This window comes from Salvelinus fontinalis, chromosome 34, assembly GCF_029448725.1.
Source record: "Salvelinus fontinalis isolate EN_2023a chromosome 34, ASM2944872v1, whole genome shotgun sequence".
In the NCBI taxonomy this organism is placed as follows: Eukaryota; Metazoa; Chordata; class Actinopteri; order Salmoniformes; family Salmonidae; genus Salvelinus; species Salvelinus fontinalis.
In genome coordinates this window covers 35149994-35175433 of record NC_074698.1, presented here as the reverse complement: position 1 = coordinate 35175433, position 25440 = coordinate 35149994, and the positions used below count along the sequence as shown (strand labels likewise).

At 46.0% G+C, this 25440-nt stretch overlaps 1 protein-coding gene across 12 annotated transcripts in view; it reads left to right on the top strand.

Moving 5' to 3' along the window:
• LOC129833964 (BAH and coiled-coil domain-containing protein 1) overlaps positions 1-20763 on the top strand; it is a 217364-nt gene extending 196601 nt beyond the window's left edge. For 8 of the 12 annotated variants that reach the window (XM_055898776.1, XM_055898769.1, XM_055898773.1 and 5 more), the window contains 11 exons: positions 222-538; positions 2060-2143; positions 2565-2706; positions 3203-3320; positions 4133-4208; positions 13585-13693; positions 13840-13956; positions 14499-14633; positions 14823-16096; positions 17248-17484; positions 17893-20763. In XM_055898776.1, coding sequence (XP_055754751.1) covers positions 222-538; positions 2060-2143; positions 2565-2706; positions 3203-3320; positions 4133-4208; positions 13585-13693; positions 13840-13956; positions 14499-14633; positions 14823-16096; positions 17248-17484; positions 17893-18108 — 2825 coding nt within the window. In that variant the 3' untranslated portion in view covers positions 18109-20763. The remainder of the gene's footprint in view (positions 1-221; positions 539-2059; positions 2144-2564; positions 2707-3202; positions 3321-4132; positions 4209-13584; positions 13694-13839; positions 13957-14498; positions 14634-14822; positions 16097-17247; positions 17485-17892) is intronic. The other 4 variants (XM_055898777.1, XM_055898768.1, XM_055898772.1 and 1 more) reach the window with 3 other exon arrangements.
• Positions 20764-25440: the final 4677 nt, after the last annotated feature.

Here is a 25440-nt window from a genome sequence, read left to right as displayed (position 1 = left end):
TGTCTACCACTGCCCCTCTACACTCATACTTGTCTTTTCTTCCTGGCACTGATTTTACAGATTGTGGTTGTTTTGAGGAACTTGCAACGACTGTAATATGAGGTTATTTTACCTTTAGTTGAAGCACTAATTGGATTGTAAGTCACACTGAATTAGAATGCTAAATGACAAAAATACTAAATGTAGTATTACTAAATATAATTCTTGATTGAACCATGCAGGTTCCCAGAGTCTGTCCGGGGCAGAGGGAGAGGTGAAGGTGAGGAAGAGGGCCCCCTGTAGGCTTGGCATGGTCACTGCAGCCAAGAAGCACCCAGAGTACCAGGACCAGTCAGAGGGGGTGAGGAGGACTGGTGGACCCAGGCCCCAGGAGCCTCGCCGGGAGAGCCTAGGGACCAGGGGCAGCCTCTACCGGAGGACCATGGGGCCGGTCACCTTCCCCACCACCAGTGAGAGGTTGAAGAGGGCCACACGCAAGAGCACCATGCTGAGGGGACCCATTAACAAGAGCACCATGCTGAGGGGACCCATTAACAAGGTTAGTGTTGCTTGGCGAGTACAGCTTCCTCCTGTTTCGGCTCATACTAAGGCTCTAACCCAGGACCTCTGCCTCGCAAACACACCTGACGGCCCTCCTGAAGCGTCTTACCCAGTCGCTCCAGCGAAAAGCTAGCTTCACAGCTTCACAGCTAGCTTCACAGCTTCACAGCTAGCTTCACAGCTTCACAGCTAGCTTCACAGAGTCCTAGAGATCAGGATTATTAGTCATTGATATGCACCTGAGTGGTTTGTATGTGATGTATGGAATCCGTCCAGGTGAAGTTTCCCCAAGTACAGTGGTGGAAAAAGTCATCAATTGTCATACTTGAGTAAAAGTAAAGATACCTTAATAGAAAATGACTCTAGTAAAAGTGAAAGTCACATAGTAAAATACTACTTGAGTAAAAGTCAAAAAGTATTTGGTTTTAAATGTACTTGAGTATCAAAAGTAACTGGAATTGCTAATATATATATATTTAAGTATCAAAAGTAAAAGTCTAAATCGTTTAAAATTCCTAATATTAAGAAAACCATACGGCACAATTTTCTGTTTTTAAAATGTACGGATAGCCAGGGGCACACTCCAATACTCAGACATAATTTACAAACTAAGCATGTGTGTTTAGTGAGTCCACCAGATCAGAGGCAGTAGGGATGACCAGGGTGTGCTCTTCATAAGTGTGTGAATTCGACCATTTTCCTGTCCTGCTAAGCATTCAAAATGAGGTTGTTTTGGGTGTCAGGGAAAATGTATGGAGTAAAAAATACATAATTTTCTTTAGGAATGTAGTGAAATAAAAGTAAAAGTTGTCAAAAATATAAATAGTAAAGTAAAGATACCCCAAAAAACAACTTAAGTAGGATCAGCTTCCCTCTAGGATCAGCTTCCCTCTAGGATCAGCTTCCCTCTAGGATCAGCTTCCCTCTAGGATCAGCTTCCCTCTAGGATCAGCTTCCCTCTAGGATCAGCTTCCCTCTAGGATCAGCTTCCCTTATCCAAATCCTAACCTTAACCATTAGTGGGGGAAAATGCAAAACTGATCCAAGTTACAATGACACAACTTCAACCTCTTGTTGAAGTTAACCCAGAGTATGATATACTCTTAGAAAAAAGGCTTCCAAAAGGGTTCTTCGGCTGTCCCCATAGAAGAACCCTCTGGGGTTCCATGTAGAACGCTCTGTGGCAGGGGTTCTACATAGAACCCAAAAGGTTCTATCTGGAACCAAAAAGAGTTCTTCAAAGGGTTCTCCTATGGGGACAGCCAAAAAAAACTAGAATTTAGACAATTACACAACTTTAATCTGTAACTCGATCTCTCACATAACCATGACATAACCTGACGCCTTTCTCTCCTCACACTGGGATGATTCATACTGTAGCGCTAACTAGCCATGCAGAGATCCACACACACACACACACACACACACACACACGCACACATGCTCACACGCACACAAACACACTCGCACACTCATTTACTCACTCACTCACACCTCTCTTCCTGGTCACATGTCACAGAGGAGAAGCTGCTGGTCAGGCGGTGTCCAATCACCTCAGAGTGACGACAACACTTGCAGGGGGAGGAGGATCCGAAACAAACAGGTAATCAGAATCACTCAGTCGGCCCTCATTGCTCAACTCTAACCTCTAACCTTTCATTCGCTGATCTGATTTGCCATTGGTAGGTCCTACATTCGTAGGCTATATGACGCTATATGTATGTACCGGTATGTCAAAGCATTTAGCATCTGACAGCCTGGAATTCAAAGTGATGTGCTCTATCACCATGGATACAGTACCAGGCCACATCCCACTCCCTCCCTGCTGAGTAACTGTGTGAAGGGGGTTGGGGGGCAGGAAATGGGGGGATTGGGGGAGTGTGGATCGCACCTTCTTATGTGGAAGAGTGAAACTATGTCAGGGAAAATGACTACCTCCAGGGGACAAACTGTACATGTAGTGTTTAGTGTCATTCTCTGAGTTACATGCTAACTAACTAACTCTCTCTCTCTCCTCCCCCCAGCCCAAGGGCCGTGCAGTGAGCCGTCTACTAGAGAGCATGGCGGCGGACGAGGGCTTTCAGATGGACGAGGATGATAGCAGCTTCTCCGAGGGGGATGAGGACAGTAACCCGTCATACCCTCACAACCCCAGGAGTCCACTAGGTGAGGAGGGAACACAGTCACTCACAGTTTTGTGTTACTATCCTTGTGGGGACCAAATAATTGATTCCCATCCAAAATCCTATTTCCCTAACCTCTAACCATAACCTTAACTTAACCCTAACTGTAACCCTAAATGTAACCTTAACTACAAACCTCTAATCTGAATTCTAGCCCGAAACGTAACCCTTAAGCCTAAAATAGCATTTTTCCTCGTGGGGACCGGAAAATGTACCCACTTGTCTGAATTTTCCTCGTTTTACTATCCTTGTGAGGACTTCTGATTACCACAACATAAGTTAAACACACACACACACACACACACACACACACACACACACACACACACACACACACACACACACACACACACACACACACACACACACACACACACACACACACACACAGACAAGATAGAAGGGAACAAATATGCACTTCCATACACACTGTTGATGTGTGCTGTCTTTCATTAAATGATTGTGTACGCCTTACCCAGCAGCCCCCAGCTGTGTCCTGACCCAACAGCTGCTGACAGATGGACTCAGGGTGCTGATCTCCAAGGAGGATGAACTTCTGTACGCAGCCCGGGTCCACACACTGGAGCTGCCTGACATGTAACTATACCTTTACATTTCAGTCATTTAGCAGACACTCTTATCCAGAGCAACTTACACTAGTGAGTGCACACACAACACACACACACACACACACACACACACACACACACACACACACACACACACACACACACACACACACACACACACACACACACACACACACACACACACTATATACAGTATCAGCCACTACTACCTCAGTGGCTGGGAGCCATGGTTGGTCTTCTCTGCAGTGAGTGACTCAGTGTTGGCATCTTAGCCTCTCACTCCAGAAGGAGTCCACACACCCCCTGCAGAGCTCTCTCTCTTCCTTACACTCTCATTCTTTCTCCCTCTCTCTCCTCCTCCTCCTCTCTCTCCTCCTCCTCCTCCCTCTCTCTCCTCCTCCTCTCTCTCTGTTACATAACTCCATGTCTTCTCTCACCCAGCTCACACTGAGCAGAAGAGTGTCGATAATGCTGCTCCGGCAGCAGGCAATAAAAAGTGGAACGGAGGAGTGGGACAGTGACACGTGAAACCAGGCAGGCATAATACCCAAACAGCTGAAAATAGTTTTCTCTCTCTGCTCTTCCTCTCTATTTCTCTCTCTCTCTGCTCTTCCTCTCTTTCTCTCCCTCTCTGCTCTTCCTCTCTTTCTCTCCCTCTCCCTCCCTCTCTTCCTCTTCCCCTCTCTATCTCCATTCCTTCCTCTGTCTCTCTCTCGCTCTCTCTCTCTCTCTCTCTCTCTCTCTCTCTCTCTCTCTCTCTCTCTCTCTCTCTCTCTCTCTCTCTCTCTCTCTCTCTCTCTCCTCTTTCTCAATCTCCAGCTACAGCATTGTTATTGACGGGGAGAGAGGAAACCGCCCCAGAATCTACTCACTGGAGCAACTGCTGCAGGAAGCGGTGAGTTCAGTTCCTACCCCCTCTTTAGAAAACAATAGTTCCCCCCCACACCCAGACCTCTGGGATGTGGCCACGCTGGACTAACCCGCTCTGGATCCTCCTCAATCCCTCTCCCTTCCCTCCTCTCCTCTACTGTCCTCTCCTCTTCTCTCCTCTACTGTCCTCTCCTCTTCTCTACTCTACTGTCCTCTACTATCCTCTACTGTCCTATCCTCTGCTGTTCTCTCCTCTACTGTCCTCTCCTCTTCTCTACTCTACTGTCCTCTCCTCTCCTCTACTGTCCTCTACTATCCTATCCTCTGCTGTTCTCTCCTCTACTCTCCTCTCCTCTACTGTCCTCTCCTCTTCTTTACTCTCCTCTTCTCTACTCTACTGTCCTCTCCTCTCCTCTACTGTCCTCTACTGTCCTCCCCTCTACTGTCCTCTACTGTCCTCCCCTCTACTGTCCTCTACTGTCCTCCCCTCTACTGTCCTCTACTGTCCTCTCCTCTACTGTCCTCCCCTCTACTGTCCTCTCCTCTACTGTCCTCCCCTCTACTGTCCTCCCCTCTACTGTCCTCCCCTCTACTGTCCTCTCCTCTACTGTCCTCCCCTCTACTGTCCTCTCCTCTACTGTCCTCCCCTCTACTGTTCTCTCCTCTACTGTCCTCTACTGTCCTCTACTGTCCTCCCCTCTACTGTCCTCTACTGTCCTCTACTGTCCTCTACTCTCCTCTACTGTCCTCCCCTCTACTGTCCTCCCCTCTACTGTCCTCTCCTCTACTGTCCTCTCCTCTACTGTCCTCCCCTCTACTGTCCTCCCCTCTACTGTCCTCTCCTCTACTGTCCTCCCCTCTACTATCCTCCCCTCTACTGTCCTCTCCTCTACTGTCCTCTACCCTCTTTGAGTTTCTGTGCCCGTGTGTGTGTACGTTAACCTTTCAGGAGCCTCTACCCCGGGTCCTGAAAGCCAAAGAGAGCGATAACGTAATCATCGCCAAAATATATTAATTTTTTCACTAACCTTCTCAGAATTCTTCAGATGACACTCCTGTAACATCATATTACAACATACATATAGAGTTTGTTCGAAAATGTGCATATTTAGCCACCAAAATCATGGTTAGACAATGACAAAAGTAGCTCAGCTGGTCAGAAAATGTCCTGCACCATATTAGACAGTGATCTAGTCTTATACATAAATACTTATAAACTTGACAAAAAAATACAGGGTGGACAGCGATTGATAGACAATTTAATTCTTAATACAATCGCGGAATTACATTTTTTAAATTATCCTTACTTTTCAATACAGGTTGCGCCAAGCGAAGCTATAGCAAACAAAATGGCGGCATAAGCGTTTAACATTTTTCGACAGAAACACGATTTATCATCATAAATTGTTCTTACTATGAGCTGTTCTCCCATCAGAATCTTGGACAATGAATCCTTTCTTGGGTCTAATCTTCTTTTGGTCGAAAGATGTCCACTTGTCCGTCGAAATGCCCACTAACGTACGACCGGGACCCCGAAACGTGCCCGGAGCTTCAAAGTCTATTACAAAGCAATGCCTCAAAATCGCACTAAACGGATATAAATTGCTATAAAACGGTTTAAATTAACTACCTTATGATGTTTCTAACACCTATAACGAGTAAAAAGATGACCGACGCTATATTACTGGCTAAACCAAGGCTTGGAAAAAGGCCAGTCAGATATCCTTCTTGCGTTGAGCGCAGTGTCCAAAGGAACGCTACTTCCGGTATTTGGTGATTTATAGAGCCAATGATTGTGCAATCGACTCCATTCAAATTGTCACCACTTACTGACATCTAGAGGAAGGCGTGGGCAGTGTTTGTATCTCATAGGATTAACAGAGACTTTTAAAACTGATCTGGAACCAGAGGCCAAGATGTCTAAATCTCACACACTGGGAGGAAAAGTGCTGTAGAATGAGTTCTGTTTCACTCAGAGACATAATTCAAACGGCTATAGAAACTAGAGAGTGTTTTCTATCCAATAATAACAATAATATGCATATTGTACGAGCAAGAATTGAGTACTAGGCAGTTTAATCTGTAGAGAAAATTATGCTAATGCAAAACAGCACCCCCTATAGTTGCAAGAAGTTAAACCAAGTCACTGTGTAGGGATAATCCCTGTAGCACCTGCTCCATACATGTTTTATGTCTTAATGGGAGACGACGCAGACTTCCCCTGATGGAGACACAGTCTGCCCATACTGATGGAGACACAGTCTGCCCATACTGATGGAGACACAGGCTGCCCATACTGATGGAGACACAGTCTGCCCATACTGATGGAGACACAGGCTGCCCATACTGATGGAGACACAGTCTGCCCATACTGATGGAGACACAGGCTGCCCATACTGATGGAGACACAGGCTGCCCATACTGATGGAGACACAGGCTGCCCATACTGATGGAGACACAGTCTGCCCATACTGATGGAGACACAGGCTGCCCATACTGATGGAGACACAGGCTGCCCATACTGATGGAGACACAGGCTGCCTATACTGATGGAGACACAGTCTGCCCATACTGATGGAGACACAGTCTGCCCATACTGATGGAGACACAGTCTGCCCATACTGATGGAGACACAGTCTGCCCATACTGATGGAGACATAGGCTGCCTATACTGATGGAGACACAGGCTGCCCATACTGATGGAGACACAGTCTGCCCATACTGATGGAGACACAGGCTGCCCATACTGATGGAGACACAGGCTGCCCATACTGATGGAGACACAGGCTGCCCATACTGATGGAGACACGGGCTGCCCATACTGATGGAGACACAGGCTGCCTATACTGATGGAGACACAGGCTGCCCATACTGATGGAGACACAGGCTGCCCATACTGATGGAGACACAGGCTGCCCATACTGATGGAGACACAGGCTGCCCATACTGATGGAGACATAGTCTGCCCATACTGATGGAGACACAGGCTCATACTGATGGAGACACAGGCTGCCCATACTGATGGAGACACAGGCTGCCTATACTGATGGACACACAGGCTCATACTGATGGAGACACAGGCTGCCCATACTGATGGAGACATAGGCTGCCCATACTGATGGAGACACAGGCTGCCCATACTGATGGAGACACAGGCTGCCCATACTGATGGAGACACAGTCTGCCCATACTGATGGACACACAGGCTCATACTGATGGAGACACAGGCTCATACTGTAGACAAACTGTAACTGCCAGCATAAAGGGAACACAGTGGTGGTTCCTGAGTTAATGAAGCAATTAACATCCCATCATGCTTAGGGTCATGTATAAAAAGGACACGTTGCCCATTATTTTGGCTACCATGGCTAGAAGAGATCTCAGTGACTTTGAAATAGGGGTCTCAAAGGAGCACAGGGGGTTTAAAAGGTGTGTGTGTGTGTGTGTGTGTGTGTGTGTGTGTGTGTGTGTGTGTGTGTGTGTGTGTGTGTGTGTGTGTGTGTGTGTGTGTGTGTGTGTGTGTGTGTGTGTGTGTGTGTGTGTGTGTGTGTGTGTCTCAGTCACCAGATCTCAATCCAGTTGAACACTTATGGGCGGTTCTGGAGCGGTACCTGAGACAGCGTTTTCCACCCAATTATGAATGGTGTCGCATCCCTCCAATAGAGTTTCAGACGCTGTTCTGGTGGCCCAACGCCCAATTAAGAGTTACCTGTAGATCTAGCAGAACATATAAAGGACAGTTCAGGGTCATGTTCATTAGGCACCAACGGGAAGAAACCACACTGAAACAGGGAGGGATTACCTGGACATGTGCAAGAACAAACGCTTAAAAAACAAATATGTTGCGTTCGCTAATGAACACGACCCTGCTAATGATGAGCAGGGTAAGATAGCAGCCTTAGCCAGAGAAAATACATAGCAGATACCAGTTATTACTTCAGTAAAACGGACAATCTCAACCCTCAGTTCGATTTTCTCTTTAGCACCTGGGTTTGAGTAGCGGAGTGTGTGTGTTTGCTGTCTGAGGTTTCTGATGGTGCTCCAGGCTAAGCTAACGCTACAGTTTATCTAAGACATCAGTGAAATGAAGCCTAATTATACACTGTAAACCACAGGGCATTCTTGGCGGGCATTCATTTGCGTTTCGCTGTGTAACTTGTTCAAGCAAGCTTTCTCATTCCTGTGTGTTTTTCCTGAGAGGAAAGCTCTGCTGGTGTTTATTGTAAACCGAACTGGTGACTTTTGCCCCACATTCTGATGACATCCTGGTGCTACGGCTCAGTGGCAGCTGGGTCATCTCATAACAGAGACCTCAGACCCACAACACACACACACACACACACACACACACACACACACACACACACACACACACACACACACACACACACACACACACACACACACACACACACACACACACACACACACCTCCAAGGAGACAGGAGAGGATTGTGTGTAGAGGACAACCTGGTGGTTCCTCAATGTTTTTTTTGCATCATTCCTACTTGACATACTTTAGTAACTAGGAGGATCCTCTCACTGCTCCTTGACATACTTTAGTAACTAGGAGGATCCTCTCACTGGTCCTAGACATACTTTAGTAACTAGGAGGATCCTCTCACTGCTCCTTGACATACGTCAGTAACTAGGAGGATCCTCTCACTGCTCCTTGACATACTTTAGTAACTAGGAGGATCCTCTCACTTCTACTTTATATACTTTAGTAACTAGGAGGATCCTCTCACTGCTACTTTATATACTTTAGTAACTAGGAGGATCCTCTCACTGCTCCTTTATATACTTTAGTAACTAGGAGGATCCTCTCACTGCTACTTTATATACTTTAGTAACTAGGAGGATCCTCTCACTGCTACTTTATATACTTTAGTAACTAGGAGGATCCTCTCACTGCTCCTTGACATACGTCAGTAACTAGGAGGATCCTCTCACTGCTACTTTATATACTTTAGTAACTAGGAGGATCCTCTCACTGCTCCTTGACATACTTTAGTAACTAGGAGGATCCACTCACTGCTCCTTGACATACGTCAGTAACTAGGAGGATCCTCTCACTTCTACTTTATATACTTTAGTAACTAGGAGGATCCTCTCACTGCTCCTTTATATACTTTAGTAACTAGGAGGATCCTCTCACTGCTCCTTGACATACTTTAGTAACTAGTAGGATCCTCTCACTGCTCCTTGACATACTTTAGTAACTAGGAGGATCCTCTCACTGCTCCTTGACATACTTTAGTAACCAGGAGGATCCTCTCACTTCTACTTTATATACTTTAGTAACCAGGAGGAACCTCTCACTGCTACTTTACATACTTTAGTAACTAGGAGGATCCTCTCACTGCTCCTTGACATACTTTAGTAACTAGGAGGATCCTCTCACTTCTACTTTATATACTTTAGTAACTAGGAGGATCCTCTCACTGCCCCTTGACATACTTTAGTAACTAGGAGGATCCTCTCACTTCTACTTTATATACTTTAGTAACTAGAAGGATCCTCTCACTGCTACGTTATATACTTTAGTAACTAGGAGGATCCTCTCACTGCCCCTTGACATACTTTAGTAACTAGGAGGAACCTCTCACTGCTCCTTGACATACTTTAGTAACTAGGATGATCCTCTCACTGCTCCTTGACATACTTTAGTAACTAGGAGGATCCTCTCACTGCCCCTTGACATACTTTAGTAACTAGGAGGATCCTCTCACTGCTCCTTGACATACTTTAGTAACTAGGAGGAACCTCTCACTGCTACTTTATATACTTTAGTAACTAGGAGGATCCTCTCACTGCTCCTTGACATACTTTAGTAACTAGTAGGATCCTCTCATTGCTACTTTATATACTTTAGTAACTAGGAGGATCCTCTCACTGCTACTTTATATACTTTAGTAACTAGGAGGATCCTCTCACTTCTACCTTATATACTTTAGTAACTAGGAGGATCCTCTCACTGCTCCTTGACATACGTCAGTAACTAGGAGGATCCTCTCACTGCTACTTTATATACTTTAGTAACTAGGAGGATCCTCTCACTTCTACTTTATATACTTTAGTAACTAGGAGGATCCTCTCACTGCTCCTTGACATACGTCAGTAACTAGGAGGATCCTCTCACTGCCCCTTGACATACTTTAGTAACTAGGAGGAACCTCTCACTGCTCCTTGACATACTTTAGTAACTAGGATGATCCTCTCACTGCTCCTTGACATACTTTAGTAACTAGGAGGATCCTCTCACTGCCCCTTGACATACTTTAGTAACTAGGAGGATCCTCTCACTGCTCCTTGACATACTTTAGTAACTAGGAGGAACCTCTCACTGCTACTTTATATACTTTAGTAACTAGGAGGATCCTCTCACTGCTCCTTGACATACTTTAGTAACTAGTAGGATCCTCTCATTGCTACTTTATATACTTTAGTAACTAGGAGGATCCTCTCACTGCTACTTTATATACTTTAGTAACTAGGAGGATCCTCTCACTTCTACCTTATATACTTTAGTAACTAGGAGGATCCTCTCACTGCTCCTTGACATACGTCAGTAACTAGGAGGATCCTCTCACTGCTACTTTATATACTTTAGTAACTAGGAGGATCCTCTCACTTCTACTTTATATACTTTAGTAACTAGGAGGATCCTCTCACTGCTCCTTGACATACGTCAGTAACTAGGAGGATCCTCTCACTGCTACTTTATATACTTTAGTAACTAGGAGGATCCTCTCACTTCTACTTTATATACTTTAGTAACTAGGAGGATCCTCTCACTGCTCCTTGACATACTTTAGTAACTAGGAGGATCCTCTCACTGCTCCTTGGCATACTTTAGTAACTAGAAGGATCCTCGCCAAGTCATCAATTTAATAAACTTTATTGATCTCCAGTGGGGAAGTAGCGTGGTCATGACTGTCATTCTTGGCATCGTGGCTGCCAGAACACCACACACACACACACACACACACACACACACACACACACACACACACACACACACACACACACACACACACACACACACACACACACACACACACACACACACACACACAGTGCTCAATCTTTCTCATCTCTCTCTCTCACAAGCACACAGGTATCCTTTAGTCAAAATTCTAACAATCTTTCTCTCCCTGACACATAAGCATTTCCCAACTGGTGTTAATGTGGGGGTTTCCCCTAAGCCCAGTTGCATAGTCAGTCCATCAGTGCCCTACCCTTGGCAGCTGTGTCGTCCACTTTGTAACGTGTATGTATGTGCCTTCCGCTGTGTTGTGTGTGTGTGTCCCCCGGCTGTGTAACGTGTGTGTGTGTCCGCTGTGTAACGTGTGTGTGCATGTCCGCTGTGTAAACAGCCGTCAGATAGCAGCTGTTCATGATTACACCATACTTCCACTTTCTTGTCTTTCAATTCTTCCAACAGCCATTCATGAATACCTCCTACACCAAGACCCCATGTTCAACAGCCATTCATGAATACCTCCTACACCAAGACCCCATGTCCAACAGCCATTCATGAATACCTCCTACACCAAGACCCCATGTTCAACAGCCATTCATGAATACCTCCTACACCAAGACCCCATGTTCAACAGCCATTCATGAATACCTCCTACACCAAGACCCCATGTTCAACAGCCATTCATGAATACCTCCTACACCAAGACCCCATGTTCAACAGCCATTCATGAATACCTCCTACACCAAGACCCCATGTTCAACAGCCATTCATGAATACCTCCTACACCAAGACCCCATGTCCAACAGCCTTTCATGAATACCTCCTACACCAAGACCCCATGTCTAACAGCCCTTCATGAATACCTCCTACACCAAGACCCCATGTCCAACAGCCTTTCATGAATACCTCCTACACCAAGACCCCATGTCCAACAGCCTTTCATGAATACCTCCTACACCAAGACCCCATGTTCAACAGCCTTTCATGAATACCTCCTACACCAAGACCCCATGTTCAACAGCCATTCATGAATACCTCCTACACCAAGACCCCATGTTCAACAGCCATTCATGAATACCTCCTACACCAAGACCCCATGTCCAACAGCCTTTCATGAATACCTCCTACACCAAGACCCCATGTCCAACAGCCTTTCATGAATACCTCCTACACCAAGACCCCATGTTCAACAGCCATTCATGAATACCTCCTACACCAAGACCCCATGTCCAACAGCCTTTCATGAATACCTCCTACACCAAGACCCCATGTTCAACAGCCATTCATGAATACCTCCTACACCAAGACCCCATGTTCAACAGCCATTCATGAATACCTCCTACACCAAGACCCCATGTTCAACAGCCATTCATGAATACCTCCTACACCAAGACCCCATGTCCAACAGCCTTTCATGAATACCTCCTACACCAAGACCCCATGTTCAACAGCCTTTCATGAATACCTCCTACACCAAGACCCCATGTTCAACAGCCATTCATGAATACCTCCTACACCAAGACCCCATGTTCAACAGCCATTCATGAATACCTCCTACACCAAGACCCCATGTTCAACAGCCATTCATGAATACCTCCTACACCAAGACCCCATGTTCAACAGCCTTTCATGAATACCTCCTACACCAAGACCCCATGTTCAACAGCCTTTCATGAATACCTCCTACACCAAGACCCCATGTCCAACAGCCTTTCATGAATACCTCCTACACCAAGACCCCATGTCCAACAGCCTTTCATGAATACCTCCTACACCAAGACCCCATGTTCAACAGCCTTTCATGAATACCTCCTACACCAAGACCCCATGTTCAACAGCCTTTCATGAATACCTCCTACACCAAGACCCCATGTCCAACAGCCTTTCATGAATACCTCCTACACCAAGACCCCATATCCCCTGAGCAGAGCCTGAGGTCCCACTCACACATATATGTATTCACGTGCGTGTGTGCGCAGAAACACACACAACCATGAACACACAAACACGCAGTCACACAAACACACCACCAAAACACACACATACACACGCCCGCCCGCCTATACCCCACACATCACCAGTCAAGGGACCCCTCTCCATGGCAACTGTAAATGAAAACATCCTGAAAGGGGCTCCAGTGAGTGGCGGATGCTGGGCCCTGGCTGCATTGTCAGGGAGGAGAATCTGGCAACCTGCAATCACAGTCCCCCCATTCATCTCCTCCTTAGTATTACTTCAGTCAGGATCTACTGCATCACAGCTTCCGCTCCTTTCAGCTGTGACTGGCACATTGGCATGAGATAGTGCTGCTTGGCGGTGTGGCACAGTGACCAGCCGCGCGCGCGTGTGTGTGTGTGTGTCTTTGCTGTCTGTCTGTAATGAATCTTGCTTGACTCAGTGTCTGTTTGACTTTCAGGTCCTGGATGTGCGTCCAGAAACAGAGTCGGTGCTCTCTGAGGGGACGAGGGTGTGTGCCTACTGGAGCGAACGCTCACGCTGCCTATACCCAGGCAACATACGCCAAGGTCAGAGATACTGGATCACTTTCTCTGTGTCTGCATTCCTCCATTTGTGTTATTATTTATTTGATTCATTTAGCAATTTATTCACTTTGACTATTTCACTAACAATGCCTGTGGTTCCTGTTTAAATGTGTCTCTACTTTCTGCAGGTGGTTCCGGGGAGGAGGGGAAGCAGGGAGGTGTAATGGTGGAGTTTGATGATGGAGACAGGGGGAGGATCTCCCTCCTAAACATCCGCCTCCTCCCCCCGGGCTACCAGATCCACTGTGAGTGTCTCTTTTGTCTCACTCTGTCATCCACCTTGTATGCTTACAGGGTTACTAACTATACTAGACCTTCTAATTACAATTATTAGGAGACCTTATAAGAGACCTTCCAGTCACATTATGAATCATGGACAATATCTGGCTGCATTTGAGACATTACTATGACTTTATTGACCAACTCAGTGGCCCTGACGTTAGTGTCTGCCCTGTAATTGGAAGGTTGGGAGTTCGATCCCTAGCCAAGGCATAACAAAGACCGAAAAAAAATGGGCCCCAATGCGCCTCTGCGTGGCACTGAGCATTAAGGAGATAGATTTGGGGGTAAGGCCCTACGATAGACATCCTGTCCAGGGGGTGTACTTGTACATCAAGCTGCCTCACGCTACAGAAACAGGAGATAGGCCCCTACTCCTATGAGCCATTCCGGCTCACACTAGCCAAGGCTTTTGCAAAGCTACTTACTTATACGTATTACTTATGACAGTGATTATGCAGGTGTATGTTAGAGATGTATTAACCCTCCCCTTCCTGTCCCTCTGTAGGTGCGGAGTCGTCCCCTGCCCACCTGGTGTCTAGCGGCCGGGCGGCTCGGAGGAGCTTCAGTCTGGAAAAAGCCCCCCTGAGTGAGAGAGTCTCGGAGAGACAGGCCAGCACAGAGCCTGTCAGGAGACGACCAGGTCAGACAAGATCATCCTCATACATGCTTTATATCCTCTCTATTTGAAAAACAAATGATAGTATATTTAGCCTGATGGGACGCGGGAAAAGTGTGTTATTCATTTCTTGTAACCTCTTGATCTTGTAAAGGTATATGTAGTGTGAAATGATTGGTGACTTACCAGACATTCAATTGGTTTGAATTGCAGGGAGACCCAAAGGTTCAGGGAAGAAGAAGAACCTGTCAGACAGCAGCAATAAGAACGCAGCCCCTCTGCTCAGCTGGCCGGCTGTGGCCGTCCCCAGGAAGAGAGCCTGTGAAAATCTGTTCCAGCTCAACGGGACTCCCAGGAAGGCCCTGAGGGGGACGAGGGAGGCCCACCTGTTCCCCCTGCCCCCGGCCCCGGTCTCTGCCCCAACCAAGGGCCTGTTCAGCAGCAGCTCCTTCGAGGTTGACTCCTTCAGCAGCATCGCTAACGGCTACTCCTCCTTCTGTAGCACCCAGCCCACCGGCATGTCCCTGGGTTCCAGGACCGGGCCCTATGTCCAGAGACGGAGGCCCGGCGAGGTTCCACGGAGCAGCAGGAAGAGCGGTCAGGAGTTCCTGGTCAAACTGGATCACGAGGGGGTGACTTCACCCAAGACGAAGAACAGCAAGGCCCTGCTGCTGCTGGGAGGTGGTTCTGGGTTCGGGGCCAAAGGCGTGGGCGGCCTCCCCAGGCCTGAGACCTACTCCCACCCAGTCCTGCTGGTCAAGGACAACAGGAAGGGAGGTTCTGCCTCGAGGGCTGAGCTCCTCCTTAAGGGTGCCCCTCCTCCACAGAGGAAGGCTTCTCCCTCCCAGTCTATGGGGGAGTACGGTGTCGGCGAGCTGGGTCTCAGCTGCCATCGGGACTGCCACAGCTCCTACTCGGACCTGGACGACGAAGAGGAGGAGGAAGAGGAGGAGAGGAGGAGGAGAAGGGCGGCTGCGCTGGCCACAGCAGCCTCTGGAGGCCTGAGGACGGCGGGAAGCTTTCTCTCGCGCCTCTCCGTCTCATCCTCTTCCTCTGGTTCCTCAAGTTCATCCAGCTCAGGTTCCATGTCCAGTTCCAGCCTGTGCTCCTCGGATAACGACTCGTCCTACAGCTCGGAGGATGAGGAGAGCTCCACGCTGCTGCTACAGAGCTGCCTGTCCTCCCACCATGGCCTGCTGCAGTCCCCTGAGCCCCTGGCCGCAGCCGGACCCAACCAGGGCCAACAGTCCTTCGTGGCCAAGGCCGTGGCCGTATCCAACACCAAGGGAGGAGGAGCCACCAACGACCACAGTGCCAACAACAAGCTTCTCAAAAGGAAGGAGTGCGGCAGCTCGTCCCCCTCCAAACCCCCCAGAGACCTGGTGAAGAGGCAGAGGATTATCCCCGATGATGCAGGACCAAAACCCAAGATGAACACTTTCCTACCGGGAAGACAGATGTGGAGGTGGTCGGGGAACCCCACTCAGGTGAGACAGGGGTTGATCTTTTTTTAAACGGAACAATTCTGTGGTCATTAAGGTTATGCCAATCTATTCCTGCCCTAACCCTCTCAAAATCCTCCATAGCAGAGGTACATGAGACCCTAACTCTCTCACAATCCTCCATATCATAGGTACATGAGACCCTAACCCTCTCACAATCCTCCATAGCAGAGGTACATGAGACCCTAAAGCCCTCTCACAATCCTCATATCATAGGTACATGAGACCCTAACTCTCTCCCAATCCTCCATACAATAGGTATATGAGACCCTAACTCTCTCCCAATCCTCCATAGCAGAGGTAAATGAGACCCTAACTCTCTCACAATCCTCCATACAATAGGTACATGAGACCCTAACTCTCTCCCAATCCTCCATACAATAGGTATATGAGACCCTAACTCTCTCCCAATCCTCCATAGCAGAGGTAAATGAGACCCTAACTCTCTCCCAATCCTCCATAGCAGAGATACATGACCTTTAGAGCCGTACTATTGACCAGAGCTACAAACTACTTCAGGTGACTTTAAGCACGCCTAGACTGGTATTCAATCCAACACAATCAACCTGTGCACTGATGGTGACTTCTAAACCTGTGCAATGAGGGTGACTTCTAAACCTGTGCAATGAGGGTGACTTCTAAACCTGTGCACTGAGGGTGACTTCTAAACCTGTGCACTGAGGGTGACTTCTAAACCTGTGCACTGAGGGTGACTTCTAAACCTGTGCACTGAGGGTGACTTCTAAACCTGTGCACTGAGGGTGACTTCTAAACCTGTGCAATGAGGGTGACTTCTAAACCTGTGCACTGAGGGTGACTTCTAAACCTGTGCACTGAGGGTGACTTCTAAACCTGTGCACTGAGGGTGACTTCTAAACCTGTGCACTGAGGGTGACTTCTAAACCTGTGCACTGAGGGTGACTTCTAAACCTGTGCACTGAGGGTGACTTCTAAAGGGGATTTCTCCTTGAGCTGACAGCCACGTAGTTTACAGCAAACGTGATCTCCGCAAAACATCAGGGAAATGTCTTTTAAAAGTGTATCGTATTGAACAGGACGTTTATCTGAGTTGGATTGAATCCCGCTCCCTAGTTCCTAGACATGACTGTGTTCTGAGTGTTCCTATGTCTCCACAGAGGCGGGGGCTGAAGGGGAAGTCCAGGAAGCTGTTCTACAAGGCCATCGTACGGGGAAGGGACGTGGTGCGAGTGGGTGACTGTGCCATGTTCCTCTCTGCCGGCCGGCCCCACCTACCCTACGTGGGCCGCATCGAGAACTTCTGGGAATCGTGGAGCTCCAACATGGTGGTGAAGGTCAAGTGGTTCTACCACCCAGAGGAGACCAAGTTGGGCAAGAGACACCGCGACAGCAAGGTACATCCACATTCAGGTTTAGACCACTCTATTGCCATTTGGGCTGCAAAATCCAGGTTTTAGGAACTGCGCATCCTTCAGCTGGGATTTCTGGAAAACCTGGGAATTTTGGGAATTTTAGTTGGGAATGTGCCTTGATGTTGCACAAGCAATAAAACATCTGTTATTATACCAATCGTAGTGCACAGGTTGTTAATCTGTTTGAAACGCGACCATAGTGTAACATTACAGGGGATAGCAAGCTGTCATAGTCTTTTGGTATCTCAGGATATTATGGTTTCAGAGTTGAAGTCGATTGAAAATACTGACGTTTGCTGTTCTCTCTCTCTCTCTCTCTCTCTCTCTCTCTCTCTCTCTCTCTCGCTCTCTCGCTCTCTCTCTCTCTCGCTCTCTCGCTCTCTGTCTCAGCACGCTCTGTATCAGTCGTGCCACGAGGACGAGAATGACGTCCAGACAATCTCCCACAAGTGTCAGGTGGTGAGCCGCGAGGAGTATGAGCACATGGCCCGCGGCCAGAAACTCAGCAGCAGCGTGACCACCCAAGGCCTGTACTATCTGGCTGGCACCTACGACCCTACCAGCGGTCAACTGCTCACTGCTGAGGGGGTGGCCATCGTCTGCTGAGCTGAGGACATCTTGTCCTTAGGATACTACTGAACCACCCATCTGATGGGAAATGAAGGTGAAGGTCCCCGCAGCTTTGCCTGAAGGTGCCCATGGCCTGACTCAGTCCGTAGGAGGGTTCCCAGATGGGTCAGTCCTGGAGGAAGTGAAGGTCAAGGTGCCTGTGGCTTTGCCTGAAGGACCCCTGGCCTTAGTCAGTGCTGACTAGTGGTGGACGTCAGGGCCAAGGCAGGGCTGTCCCCTGTCTACACTGGATATCTCAACACACATGGCTGCTAGACTGGGGTCTAGTTAGAAGAAGGGGAGGAGGTAGCCATTCACAGCAGTGAACCCCATTCTGCTCACACCCTCACTGGGTAACTGAAGACAAAGATCTGGGTCCTGAACAACCAGGATCCAGGAGGTCAATGAGACCCGACTGACTTTCCATTGGTCCAACTTAACATCTCTTTAGTTTAGACTGAGGATGGCATGTTTGAGGGACCGTTTCACACCTCATCTTTACACCACTCACCCATCATAGGTCACCAAATTAGAGCTGAACGTAGGTTTGGATTGGACAGTTCAAGGCACCATTAGGTCCCACCGGACCAGGCCTGTGGTTGCCTCATTTCAGCTGAGTGCGTGAGTGAGTGAGGTATGGGATGTACTCTCCATAGTTCGTCTTCGTGATTCCAGGGATGTTAAAATATGTATAAGATATCGATGATAAAGATGTAAATATTTGGAATAATTTTTCCAGTCAAGCCATACACTTCAGTACCTCTTGTCTCTCTTATGGATCAGGTGTATACTGTACAGGTCAATTATCTGTTCTTTTTGTTGTTGTTGTTGTCTATATGTATATAACAACTATTTTATATAGAAGTATATATGAAAGGTATCTTTCCATGTTTTTTTATTGATTTATTTTTCTATGAGGGGTGAACATGGCTCTTTGTGTTTCTTTTGGGACGATGAGCTGAAGATGTAAAAGTGTTGCACTACATATGCCCTGCTGAGACAGACAGACAGACAGACAGACAGGCAGACAGACAGGCAGACAGACAGACAGACAGACAGAGAGACAGGCAGACAGACAGACAGACAGACAGACAGACAGGCAGGCAGGCAGGCAGGCAGGCAGGCAGGCAGGCAGACAGACAGACAGACAGACAGACAGACAGACAGACAGACAGACAGACAGACAGACAGAGGGAGAGCACAGAAATGAGAGAAGGATATGACAGGAGAGGTCTCTCAGAGAGAGGAGCCATCCTGTTGAAGTGTAAATGTGTCCTTAAATGTGTTACTTTCCACATGTGTTATTTTGTTTTATAACCATCTTTATTGATGTACTTTTCAGTTGTTCCTCGCTACATAGCAGATCCACGTGGACTGCATTCACGGGTTACAAAAGAATACTATTAACAAGTGAGAAATACAGATATTTACATATATTTATTTTTATTGGTATTGAAATACATTCTAATTCTGCCCTGGCATCACTTTAAGTATGCCATTGTGGCATGCTCTCCACATTATTCAATTCAAAATGAGTTGGTCTGCATATGCAGGTGTATAGAAGCGCTATACTTCAAGTACACATTTGGACCTGTAAAAACCAAAGCTTCTACTCTGTAAGATCTTCATGAAGTACTATTGAAGTAGTACTTACGAAGAACATCAAGCAGCTGTGTTATTCAGAGATCACTGGGAACTTAATAATCAAACTGTTTCTCACTCTGAGAATACAAGACATCCCCCTATGTGCATATATGGCTTTGCTTTGTGACAATGGGTTTTCTTGCACACGTACCTGTAGCTCTGTGAGGTCCAAAGTCCCTGTGGTCAAAATTCATCAGTGACCTGAAACAGGTGGCTGATAAGGTCATACCAAGTTCAAGGTACTGTCAACATAAAAAAGAAGGTTTGAATATTGACAATTTGTTAGAGATTCGTCAGTTGTGTTTATTGATGAATTAATAGACATGCCTCTTAATTAGGAACACACATGCACTCAATGTTAACGGTGAAGGACAATCAAATTCACAAAGCAATGGATATAGTTTAAAAGTCTCACTTAATCAAAATATTGCTTTTAAATGTTTTATTTTGTGCCAAATACATTTTGTCTCTGTCGTTTTGATATGCAATCCTGACTGTATTTTTATGTTCTTACAGTTTTTTTATTTGCTCATCATCAACCTTTATTTATTGTCAATGTTGCTGTTTGCTCGTCAAGTCATGAGCTCTATGACAACGAGCCGTTGTTTCTCCATGTGATGTCACATTTGGATTAGTTAATAACAGTTTGGTCTTTGAAGAGGCCACGCCGTAAAAAGGAATAGAGGAACACTGGATTATTCTCATCCACAAACGTCTCTGAATAACTCTATGTTTGGACCTGACCCTCCTGCCCTCTGTCTGCGGTGGCACCACTGACTACATCGCAGACGTTTCATTGCACCAACCATTAGTTATGCGCCACAGGCCGACATCAGATTGCTATGTCATATGATGTGGTTAGCGGATGTGTTAAACACCTACACGAGTGTTGAGATCTGGCAGGTGTCTGCAATTTAGTCAGGCAGGAAGGCCACCTATGACTCTGCACCCCGGGTTAGATCCCGGGCTGTATCACAACCGGCCGTGATTGGGAGTCCCATAGGGCGACGCACAGCGTCGTCCGGGTTAGGGTTTGGCCGGGGTAGGCCGTCATTGTAAATAAGAATTGGTTCTTAACTGACTTGCCTAGTTAAATAAAGGTTCAAAAAAGAAGGGGAAAGCTCCATCTCAGGGTCTTCAGTGTCTGTGACCCTAACTTCCTGAAAGATTGACCTCCCATTTGTTTCAAACCACATTTTTTAACGGTCTAAGGCTGAGATGTGTGTGTTTGTGTGGCTGGGATGTTTGTGTGTGTGTGTGTTTGTATGTTTGTATGTGCATGCGTATGTATGTTTGTGTGTGCTTGCGTGTGCATGCGTATGTATGTTTGCGTGTGCTTGCGTGTAAGATACTGCATGCCTGTTAGAGGCCACTGGATATGATGAAATTAGAATGTAGTTTTGGAACTCCCGTGTCTTCACTTGTCTAGCGAGAAAGACAGCCTTAGCATTTTGTTTGGAGGCCAGGTGCTATATACTAAGATGGCTCAGAGAAGTTGCATTGAAGTTCAGTGATTGGGCAGAATATTGCAAAGGCTCATGGGCCAAAGAAAATCAGGATGCAGGAGCATCTTTCTTTTCTACTCACTTTTGGTTATAAGGGAACGGAAATATAAGGTGTGAAAGGTATGCAGTCTCTCATAGAGTTGTTACGGTAAATATTAACATCATTTTGACACATTATGTTTGTTATGATTATTATTTTAATATTGTTAAATTGAATTTTCTCCTGCTATCAATGTTATAAAGACATGTAGATGTGTATAGCAAGTTTGGGGGTAAATGTTTTACAAATAAATACTTTAATAATATAAATCTGTAAAAACTGTTTTAGTATCAAGATTTTTTTATCTGGGTTATGAATAAATATCACAACTTAAAACGACGTATTATTTGTATTGCTAATTTATACACCTATGTCCGGCACCTATGTCTGGATGATAATTAATAATTTTTCTTGATGAATTCTTTGATAACAATATGAATTAGCCGCTTGTGCTGTCCTTTATTGGCCAAAGAAATCTTGATCGTTGGTGCTGGTGAGACTGCTCTGTTTCGACCAATGAGAAGGGTGCTCTATGGTGGAATCTGGAGTGCCTTGCACCACGTTCCATGACTAACACGGATGCAGTGAGTAGTGTACTCACAGTATGATGAGTGCAAGGTTGGGGTCAATCCCAATTTAATTTGAAATTTCAATTAAATTACTTTAATTCACTCATGAACTCGAGAATTTACATTGAAATCAATTTGAATTTCAACAATTGTCACAATTCCGATGGTGGAAATGAAGGAGTCAGGTGCAGAGAGCAGGGTAATCTTGATCAAGTGGATTTTATTATTTCACCCAGAAATAATCTCAGAAGCGGCGACGCCACACAAACAACGGGCGCGTCAAAATACTGTCCAACATGAATAGGACTGAAATCCACTATACAAAAACACCACACCGACAAACAGAAAAACAAGCCCGCACAAAAGTCGGCGGGCCAACTGGGTTTAAATAACCCCCTACCCTAAACACACAACAAGTGAAACCAATTAGACAAACTCAAAAGAAAACAGAAAAGGGGATCGGTGGCAGCTAGTAGACCGGAGACGACGACCGCCGAGCGCCGCCCGAACGGGAAGAGGCACCATCCTCGGCGGGATTCGTAACAACAATGTTCAAGTTTTGGAATTGGAATTGAATTGGACTTGGACTTTTTATTTTAAATAATTTTAACTTGTACCTCTATAATTCCAGTATACTGTATCTAGGCTGCCTGAACCGTGACATGATCAGCCTGAAACCCTGGGGGAATTTAATTGGAATGGGAATTTGTGGAATTGTTGGGGATAATATTGAATTGGGAATTGAATTATTGGAATTTACCTAACATTGGAATTGAGAGGAATTGAATTATCTCTGAATTCCAAATCTGACCTGGAATTTGAATTGAATTAAATGGAATTTACAGGGAGAGGGAATTGAATTAGAATCAAATTTGTGGAATTAACCCCAACCCTGGAGGAGTGTCTGTGTGAGATTCCTCTTTCTCAGTCAGTTATCACCACACTAAAGACCCGTGGATTTGCACATACAGTTCTAACAATTGAGTTAAAACTGTTCAGTACTCAGTCAGTCAGTGTTTTCCCTCTGTTCTGCTCTCAGCACTGCCTCAAGGTCCAAGCTAAGGTGTCACCCACATCCCACATCCCACCAGCCATACATAGATCTACCATATCTGCACATTTGTGCGTTTCCTCGACAACTTGACAAAGACAATCTCCGTCACCAGACTCAAGTGAGATAACTTCGCTGTCATTACCGGAGGGTGGGCACAATATGGGTCACTGACCTTTCTCTCTGAGGGGCCTGGGGGTCCAGCGCCACATTTCCCTCCCCCCAACTCCTCCACTCCCCCCTGGCCCAGACCTCCCCCACCCTGGCTCAGACGGGGTTAATGAGACATCAGTCATCACAATCTCCACCAGTGGCCCCCAGTGAACACAAACACTGTCTGCTGTTTACTGTGAGCAGCCCTTTGTGTGCTAACCATGGCCACTGTCCCATGTCCAGGCCAGGGCTCGCTCTGCGTCATCACTGTAGGGGTGGTAGGATCTGGCTGGCCGAATCACCGTGGGGGTGGAGGGTGAAGGGTGGAGGGTAATCACCAAAGGGGTGGGAGAGGCGCTTCAAGTCACCTCTCTGTGCTCCAAAGATATCAAATCAAAACAAAGACCTTTGAGTTCATTACAGGCTTGGGTAACTTCATGACAACATGTGTTTGAATATAAATCTTAGTAGCCTGCAGTACATTTTGTAATACAACCCTAAAAGCACAAAGGGTGATCCATTTTGTCCACAAGGGGTCAAAAGCTTCCATTTCTAAACACTTTTTTTGGACATTGTCAAGCAACTAGTTACCGACATAAAACACAATTTACCATATCTTCTGTGTTAATATGGAGGAGCGAAAATAAAATCTCTCTTTTGTATAATAATGGTGCCTATATGACCCATGTTGGTGGCCATCGTACATGGTACCGGTATGTCAGATGAGCTCACTCGCCAATTTCTCAGACTAAGTATCACAGAAACAAAACACTTTGAATGAATAACAAAAACTTCTCCTGTTGCTAGAGATGAAATGGATAACAATAACTGTTCAACCCGGGAAAAACATACAAAAACGTATATTTCTTTTAAATAAATGTGTAGAAATATATGCTTATTTTAGGGGATTAAAACCATTTGCTTGAGTAACAAAAAATCCACCCAAAACCACAAATTCTTATAATTTACAGTGTTAAATAACACTAATACGTGAGAACAATATTTTTTGTGATTTCTTTTCATTTTGTCATTATAATAAGGTTGGTAGCAACATGTGAAAATCGTTGTGGAAATCTGTTACGGCTCAAGTCAAGTACAAAACCCAGAATGGAATGCTCTCTATGGGCTGGCTAGATAGCTAGCTAGCAAACGTAGCTACACACAATAATACCAAAGTCAATATCTGCATGTGAAGTGGCTAGTTTTCTGTAAAATCGGCTAAACAAACTCCACTATCAATTTAGGAGTCTACTCCTATTCGTAAGTCGTACTCCTATTAACTTCCAGTGTAGTGAGAGAGACTTCATCTCAATGCTGCGTCATACCAGACACATTTCTGCCTGCTTTAACGGCAACAGCTCAGATACACATGAAAACTTGAAATGACCCCGGGAATCAATAGAACATCACTCAGAGATGTACAAAAACAATATAAATGTTCAAAATGGGTGAATCTTTCCTTTAATAAAATGAATAGTGTTACTGCTTGACAGGGTGACTCAGCAAGGTGCTGGAGGAAGTGAACGTGGCAAATGTATCATTCAAACACGGACTCTGACTGGGAATGTATTCAACCAAGAGAGACTGAAGCACACAACTCCTACAGAATCTTAACATATGTGTGTGTGTGTGTGTGTGTGTGTGTGTATGTGTATGTGTGTGTGTGTGTGTGTGTGTGTGTGTGTGTGTGTGTGTGTGTGTGTGTGTGTGTGTGTGTGTGTGTGTGTAAATTTGGACAAATCTCCCACAAGTTATTTTTTAACTCTACAAATAAAGTATCGTCCTCCTAATAGTCCATAGTGTTAGTTTATAGTGTTAGTCCATAGTGTTAGTCTATAGTGTTAGTTCATAGTGTTAGTCTGTAGTGTTAGTCTAACACTTGTTTCTCCTGCCATGGTCTAGATCCAGCCATGGCACCCCTAATACATCTCTCTGTTGCTCATTACCAGTGGCTTGCTATGCTAGCTGAGCTTTCCACAGTATTACATGGGATTACTGTCTCTCCTCGCGCCATATGATGTTCACATGCTTATGCAATGATGTAGCACTCTGTTGACACTCTATTGACACTAGACCTGGGTTGAACTACTATTTATTGTATTTCAATTACTTTCAAATACATTTTAAGGAAGTATTTAAAATGGGAATGCTTTTGGATAAACATTTTGAAGACCAATCTTCTCTCCTACCTCTTCCTCCACTCTCCTCCCCTCCACTCTTCTCCTCCCCTCTCTTCTCACTCTGTATGCAGGCTTGTCTCAGAGAGCGTTGCTGGGTGTCAACAGGAGGAATGCTACACTGCACAAATATCCACACCCCATAAATGTCTCGACCCCTGCCTGACCCTGTCTGACCACTGACCAGCTG